The sequence below is a fragment of the Eimeria tenella genome, genomic scaffold (assembly GCF_000499545.2).
Source record: "Eimeria tenella Houghton genomic scaffold, Eth_scaff473, whole genome shotgun sequence".
In the NCBI taxonomy this organism is placed as follows: domain Eukaryota; phylum Apicomplexa; class Conoidasida; order Eucoccidiorida; family Eimeriidae; genus Eimeria; species Eimeria tenella.
The window spans coordinates 1-7,425 of NW_013545624.1; the positions used below are offsets into that span (position 1 = coordinate 1).

Below are 7,425 nucleotides of genomic sequence, written 5' to 3' on the forward strand. Positions count from 1 at the left end.
AGTTGACGCCATACATTCGCAGCTTCGGCAAGGCCTTTCGCCCCCCTGAAAGCTTCCCCTCCGAAGACAGCAGCAGCAGTAGCAGCAGCAGCAGCAGCAGCAGCAGCAGCAGCGGGCGCCCCTACTTGGCTTCTCGCGTGGACAGCTGGTGCTTCGGGTGGAGCGCCTTTTACCTGCTGACGGGCCATGCCCTGTTTGCTCGTGCTGCTCCCCTTTCAGTTTTATCTGCTGCCTGCGGCGGGGCAGCAGCAGCAGGAGCCGCAGCAGGGGCAGCAGCAGGAGCAGCAACAGGTGCAGCAGCAGCAGCTGGAGGCCCTGCTGCTGCGGGCGCGGGGGCCCCTGAACGGGGCGCAGGCCGTTTGCTGCGGACATTTGCCGAGGCGACGCACCTGCTGGCGGCGTCGCCTGCAGCAGCAGCAGCAGCAGCAGCAGCAGCAGGCGCAGCAGCAGCAACTGCAGCAGCAAACGGCGAACCCTGGAGACGCTGCTTGCTGCTGTGGACAGGCAAGGCGCAGCAAGTCTGGAATGAACTTGGAGTCTCTTCTTTGTCTTCTTCTTTTCTTGATTTGGTGCTGCTGCTGACGCGGCCCCACGGCAAAGACAGACTGGCCCTGACAGCAGCACTTAGCCACCCCTGGTTCGCCCCCCTGCAGCAGCAGCAGCAGCAGCAGCAGCAGCCCGCCTGGCGAGTGCGGCTCGGAGAGCTGCCTGAGCTGCTGCGCGCAGTCCGGGAGAAGGCAGCAGCAAGATCCGCTGCTGCTGTTAGCTGCTGCTGCTCTCCACACTCCCCGAAATTGGTAGAAACGCTGCGCCTCGAAGAAGTCTTCGGCGGACCAGCTGCTGCTGCTGCTGCTGCTGAGGGCCCAGGTGCTGCTGCGCCTCCGCTTCAGGCAGCACTTGTCCCCCAAAAGTTTAAAGGAGTTCTCAAGCAGCAGCTCTGCAGAAGCGGCAGGCCTTCGCACACGCTGCTCCTGCGGAGCCAAAGCATGCAGCAACAGCAGCAGCAGCAGCAGCAGCGGCAGCAGCAGCAGCAGCAATTACAGAGACAAGAGAATCAGACACGCCTGCTCGATATCACAAAGGAGTCCCCGCCAACGCTACAAAAGCTGCAGCGCATGCAAGTGCAACAGACGGAGCAACAACGCATTCATCATCCGCAGCAGCAGCAGCAGCAGCACCTGCAGCAGCAGCAAATAATGCAGCAGACTGCAGGCCAGCAGCAGCGTCAAGATAAAGCTCAGCTACAGAAGCAGGAGGCGCAGCCAAATTCACGTGAGCAGCAAGAGCAGCAGCAGCAGCAACCAGCCGGGCAGCAAAATTTAAGGCCAGACCACCTCGTGCTGCAGTCAGTCCAGCAGCAGCAGCAGCAGCAGCTACAGCAGCAAGCAAAAGAAGACATGCATGCTGCTAAACTTTGTAAAAAGCCACTGCAGCAACAGCAAATACAGCAGGCGCAGCAGCCGGTTCGGCCGCAGCAGCAGCAGCAGGTGCAGCAGCTGGAGACGCAGCAGCAGACGCAGCATCAGCATTACCAGCAGCACCAGCAGCAACGGCAGCAGCAAGAAGCCGCTTTAAAGGAGGTGCTCAGCAGAAGCAGCAGCTGTTGGGAGCCGCAGCTGCCAGCTGCAACGGCGCAGGGAAACAGCTTTCTGTCTCGCATGGAGCAAATGCAGCTGCTGGAGCAGCAGCAGCTGCAGCAGCAGCAGCAGCAGCATCTGGTCAGGCAGCAAAACCTGCTGAGGCAGCAACGCCCCTCTTACCGAGAGACACAATTAGCAGCTCCAGAGAAGCTGCCGTCTCTTGCCCTGGCTCACTGCGGGATGTGCGAGCCGCAGCAGCAAGAGCAGCAGCAGCAGCAGCAGCAGCAGCAGGTTGAGCAGCAGCAGCGGCAGCAGCAACGACGCCGCCACCAGCTAGATCAGCTGAGGCAGCTGGAGCAGCAAATGAAAACCCTCAGTAGCTGGGACGCCTCTGAGGCGCCGAGCCAGCAGCAGCAGCATCAGAGCCAGCAGCAGCAGGAGCAGCAGCAGCAGCAGGAGTGGCAGCAGCAGCAAAAGCAGTACCAAGAGGCTCTTCAAAGACTGCATGATCTAATTGTCCTCAGAGACAAGCTGGAGAAGCAGCTCGAAGAACAGACGGCCATAGACAACGCACAGCTGCGGCAGCAGCAGCAGCAGCAGCAGCAGCAAAAGCAGGATCAGAGGCCGCAGCCAGGGCGGCTGCTGCCCATTGACCCGCAAGCATGCACGAAGGCCCAGGGGCATCGGTATGAGCTGCAGGCGCAGCAGCAGCAGCAGCAGCAGCTGCAGCAACAGCAGCAACACCAGCAGCAACGAAGCCGACAGGGACAATCTCAGTACCCTGGAAGAGGCCGCGAGCCATATCCAAGAGCTCGCGGAGGAAAGGCAGCAGCAGCAGCAGCAACAGCAGCAGCAGCAGCACCAGCAACAAAAACAGCTCTCATGAGGTCGCAGCGGAAGCTGGGGCCTCCTGCTGCGCCCCATGTAACACTGTCCATACACTCCAAATAGAGGCAGTGCATTAACCCTTATAATAACTGAATCTAAACCCTAATATTTAAACGGATGGCTGCTGCTGTTGCTGCTGCTGCTGTTGCTGCTGCTGCTGCGCGGCTTGAATTGCATCAGCTTGTTGCGCGCCTCTGCACTGGCTGCGCACGCAGCAGCCGGGGCAGCAGCAGTAGAACAGCACAGCAGCAGCAGCAGCAGGCGCTCCTGCTTTCCGTGGCAGCAGCAGCCACAGTAGAGCAGCAGTAGCAGCTGCTGCTGCCGCTGCTCTCCGGTATAGCAGCAGCTACAGCAGCAGCTACAGCAGAAGCTGCAGCAGGACAGCAGCAGCTGCTGCTGCTGACCCCGGTGCTGCCATTTTGTCTCGTCTGTTCTTTAATGGGAATTTGAAGAGAAACACATTTATTAAGTCCGCTTTTTGTTTGCTGCAGCGCCGCCGCTGCTGCTCTGTGGCTGGCTAGCCAGCAGCTAGCTAACTTTCAGCAGCAACATTAGCAGCTAGCTAGCTTTTCGCAGCCAATTTGCAGCTAGCTAGCCAAGCAGCTAGCTGTGTCTACAATATATGCTAGGCTTGGCAGCAAACGCAGCAGCAGACAAGCCGAAAACGGCTAGCTAGCTGGAGCTAGCTGCTGCTGGCTCAAGCCAGCTGAGGCAAGCCCTGAAGCTGCAGCTGCTGCAGCTGCTGCAGCTGCTGCAGCTGCTGCAGCAGGGGGCCCATCCACGTCGCACAAAAGCCGCAGGAGCGGCGGCGCGGCAGCAGCGGTACTGCCAGCAACCGCAGCTGCCAGCTAGCTAGCTAGCTAGCCAGCTAGCTAGCAGCCACACAGCGCCATAGAGGAGCCGCTGGGACGGCATCGCAGCAGCATTGCTGCAGGCAGCGCTGCCCTCAGCAGCAGCGCCTGCCAGCTAGCCAGCCAGCAGGCTAGCTAGCTAGCTAGCCAGCTAGCCAGCTAGCTAGCTGGCTAGCTAGCCAGCCAGCTAGCTAGCTAGCTAGCTAGCTAGCTAGTGCTTCAGAGGTCGAGGGCCTGCAGCTCCGGCTGGTCCGCCACCACTCCTGTCTGGGAGACCTCCCCCAGGGGCTTCAGGCTGCCGTCAAGGGGCCTCGCCTCCACCACCACGCACAACGTGCTGCTGCTGCTGCTGCTGCTGCTGCTGCTTGCAAGGCAGCAGCGGTGCCGCACCACGGGGGATTCCAGCCACTGCCCAGCCACTCCCTGCTGCCCCCAGCGCTGCGCCTCCACCCTCCGGCTCGGCTTGCTGCTGCTGCTGCTGCAGTTGTTGTTGGATGGAACGAAGGGCTGAATCACGGGGACTAAAAAGCGGCGCAACTCCACACGCTCTGCAGCAGCAGCAGCGGCAGCAGCAGCAGCAGCAGCAGACACGGCAAAGAGGCAGCACACAAGAGGACACAGAGGCGCAGACACCTGTGGCCCTGAAGAGTTCCCGCAGGCACCCCTCCTCAAACAACCCCAGTCTCTGCAGCAGCCCCAGCCCCAGCCCCAGCAGCAGCAGCAGCAGCAGCAGCAGCAGGCTTACTGGGGTCTTTGTGGGGCCGCCAGGGACGAAGGAATTCCTCGCGGGCCTCCGCGCCGCCCTCAGCAAAAGAAAAGATCAGCTCCAGCCACCGCCAGGACTGCAGCGTCTCCGCCTGGGGCGAAGCAAGCAGCAGCAAACTGACACGCCACCAAACCCGCTGCTGCTGCTGCTGCTGCTGCTGCGGGCGTGCAGCGGCTGCAGAGCCGCAGGTAGCAGCTGGGGTAAGAGGGAAGAAAGACAACTGACATATTGAATCCAAAGATGCAAGGAGACTTAGAGAAAAAAGAGATTGAAGTGAATTTAAAAAGAAACAAAAAGAAACAAAAAAGATACAATAAGAAAAAAGACAAAAGGCAAAAAGAGAGAACATAGAAGCAGCGAGAGACACGTGCAGCGACACAGGTTCTCAGCAGAGAGGATCCGGGAATTAAACGCCAAAGACGCCGTAGCAGCAGCAGCAGCGACAGCAGCAGCTGCCGCAGCAGCAGCAGCACAACAGCAGCAGCAGCCGCAGCAGCAGCAGGTACGCGTGGCTCACCGGTGCGCCGCGCAGCTCCGCGTAGACGGAAATGACTAGCAGCAAATTGTCGAGGCGCGTTGCTGCTGCCTGCAGAGAGAAGACAGAGAATAGACACGGGAGGAGGCACTGCTGCTGCTGCTGCTGCTGCTGCTACAAGGCTTGCTGCTGCAGCAGCAGCGGCTGCAGCAGCAGCGAAGGCAGTAAGCTCTTGCAGGCACGCGCTACCCAGATCCACCGAGAAGCAGCAGAAGGAAGAGGGATTTTGAGCCCCGCAGCAGCTGCAGCAGAAACTGCGGGAAGCAAACAGGCAGCAGCAGCAGCAGCAGCAGCAGCAGCAGCAGCAGCGCATCGCTTACGTCTCCCTCCACGACTGCCTGAGCAGCAACCCAAGGAAGCGGAGCAGCAGAAAATATGCGGGGCGGCAACGGCCAGCTGCAGCAGACAAGCTGCTGCAGCAGCAGCAGCAGCCATCGCAGAAGGGATGCAGGGAGTCCTTTTGTTGGATCTTCTTCTGCAGATGCTTGATCTGCTGCTGCTGCTGCTGCTGCTTTCTTGGTTGCTGGGTCTGGCAGCTGCCGCCATGTCAGCAGCGGCAGCAGCTCTTCATAGAAGTAGTAAGGCCTCGCTGGTGTTTTGGCTGCAGAGGCATCGCAGCTGCTGCTGCAGCAGCTGCTGCTGCTGCTGCCATCGCAGCTGATGCTGCCAGCTTTAGGCAGTTCATTGGGCTTTTCTGCTCCATCTGTGCTGCTCCTTCTGCAGCGGCTGCTGCTGGTGCTGCTGCGTACTGCTGCCAGGAAGTGCTGCTTTGCTGCAGCAGGAGCAGCGGCACACGCGCAGAGCCACAGCCCCCGCAGGTCAACAGCAGCAGCATTGCTGCTGCTGATGCCCTGAAGGCCTTGCTGCAGCCCTTCTATTGCTGTGTCTAGCTCGTCAATGGCCTGCAGCAAAAGTGAGGCACTGTCTTCGCTGCTGCTGCTGCTGCTGCTGCTAGAGGCAATCGCGCTTGCGAGCTTGTCCGTGTGGCCCCCTTGCTGCTGCTGCTGCTGCCGCTTGAGCTGCTTCTGTTTCCAGAGAAGCACGCGCAGCAAACAAAAGGACGCCAGCAGCAGAGCTGTGCGGCAGCAGCAGCACTGCAGCAGCAGCAGCCGCTTCGTGGTCTGGCAGCAGCTGCGCATCAGCTGCAGCTGGCTCTGAAAGCTGCAGGAACGAGTAGCAGAAGCAGCAGCAGCAGCAGCAGCAGCAACTTTTCGTGTGCACGAAGAGCAGCACGCCACTCAATACTGACATGCTGTTGAGGCTCCTGCCTCAGCAGCAGCAACAGTAGCAGCAGCAGCAGCAACAGCAGGCTTACGAGTGCAAAGCCATCTTAGCTGCCTCTCGCAAGTTCTGTAGCTCTCGGCAGCGAGCAGAAAAGGCATCATCAGTAACAGCAGCAGCAGCAGCAGCAGCAGCAGCAGCAGCAGTAGCAGCAGCAGCGTCCTCAGGGGGGCTCTTCGCCGCTGAAGCAAACTCAGAACCGCCGTTTGCTGCCTGCGAGCACGGGGGACCCTCGCTGCTGCTGCTGCTGCTGCTGCTGCTGCCTGCATGGCGTAGCCCCTCGAGTGCGAAAGCAGCAAAGGAGTGCAGCAGAGAAAGCAGCTGCATGCGGCCCTGCAGCAGCAAGGTGGCAAAAAGCAGAAGCAGCAGTTGTCCAGTGCGCAGCGGCAGCAGCAGCAGCAGCAGCAGCAGCTAGTAGAGCTGCAGCAGCACGGTCCGCGCACCTTCACGAAAGCTGCTAAAGGCGGCAAAGGCGGGGGGCTGCTGCAGCTGCGCGGCTGCTGCATGCGTCTGCTGCTGCGGTGCTGCTGCAGCTGCAGCAAACAGTCCCTCCAGCAACAGTGGGCACGGCGCACCGCAGCAGCAAGGGCGGAAACCAGCTCCTCATCTGCTGCTGTTGCTGTTGTCTCTGCAACAGCAGCAGCAGCAGCAGCTGCTGCTGCTGCTGGAGCTGTGCCTGCTGCTGCTTTCAGCCCAGCAGCAGCCGCCTCTGCCTCAACAGCAAGAGCCACTGCCCCCAGCCACGACTGAGAAGCAGCAGCAGCAGCAGTGCGGGCCACTGCATGCAGCGCAGCAGCAGCAGCAGTGTGCTGCAGCCCCGTTACAGCAGCACAAACTGCTGCCCTGTACACGACATTAAGGGGCATTTGGCCTGAATGAACAGCAGCAGCAGCAGCAGCAATTGCTGCTGCTGCTGCTGCTGTAGGCTTCGGCGCATCAGCACCTGCTGCTGCCCGGAGAAGCCTGTGCTGGAGCAGTAGCTGCTGCAGCATAAGTAGCAGCGCTGAGCGGTATGTGCGTATCCACTCGAAGTGCTGCTGCACAGCTTCAGCGGCTTCTTGCTGCTGTTGCACTGTTTCTGCTGCTGCTGCTGCTGTCCTCAAGCTCCAGGAGACGCAGCCGTTGAAGTGTTGCTGCTGCTGCTGCTGCAGCACAGGGCAGCGGGGCCCTTGAAGGGCCGGCGCGAAGCAGCTTTTGAAGTGCCTCGCCAGCGTGGGAGACTGCAGATCTAGCAGGACTAACAACTTGCTGCTGCTGCTGCTGCTGCTGTTGCTGCTGCTGCTGCTGCTGCCGGTTTGGCGCTGTTGCTCCAGAGAGAGAGACGAGGCTGGACAGGAGCTGAGGTGCTGCTGCAGTGCTCTTGCTGCTGCTGTCCCTGGCGGTGCAGCAGCAGCCACTGGCAGCAGCAGCAAGTTGCGCAGCACAGACAGTGGAAGCAGAGGCAGCGCAGCAAGAGGTAGGGATCCGTCTTGAGGCAGAGTGACAGTTCGCAGCAGCAGCAGCTGCTGCTGCTGCTGTTGCTGC

General features: G+C 60.6%; 2 protein-coding genes across 2 annotated transcripts; one reads left to right on the plus strand and one right to left on the minus strand.

Annotated features, from left to right (window-relative positions):
* Positions 1-22: 22 nt before the first annotated feature.
* Positions 23-2,531, plus strand: ETH_00017475 (uncharacterized protein; the record flags this gene model as incomplete). The annotated part of the gene is made up of 1 exon (XM_013380265.1): positions 23-2,531. A coding segment is annotated over one exon (2,509 nt), but the record flags the coding sequence as incomplete, so codon positions are not given.
* Positions 2,532-3,538: 1,007 nt separating this feature from the next.
* ETH_00017480 (uncharacterized protein) lies at positions 3,539-7,297 on the minus strand (the record flags this gene model as incomplete). Its single annotated transcript, XM_013380266.1, has 6 exons — positions 3,539-3,867; positions 4,065-4,176; positions 4,603-4,671; positions 4,941-5,781; positions 5,936-6,234; positions 6,345-7,297. Coding segments are annotated over 6 exons (2,603 nt in total), but the record flags the coding sequence as incomplete, so codon positions are not given.
* Positions 7,298-7,425: the final 128 nt, after the last annotated feature.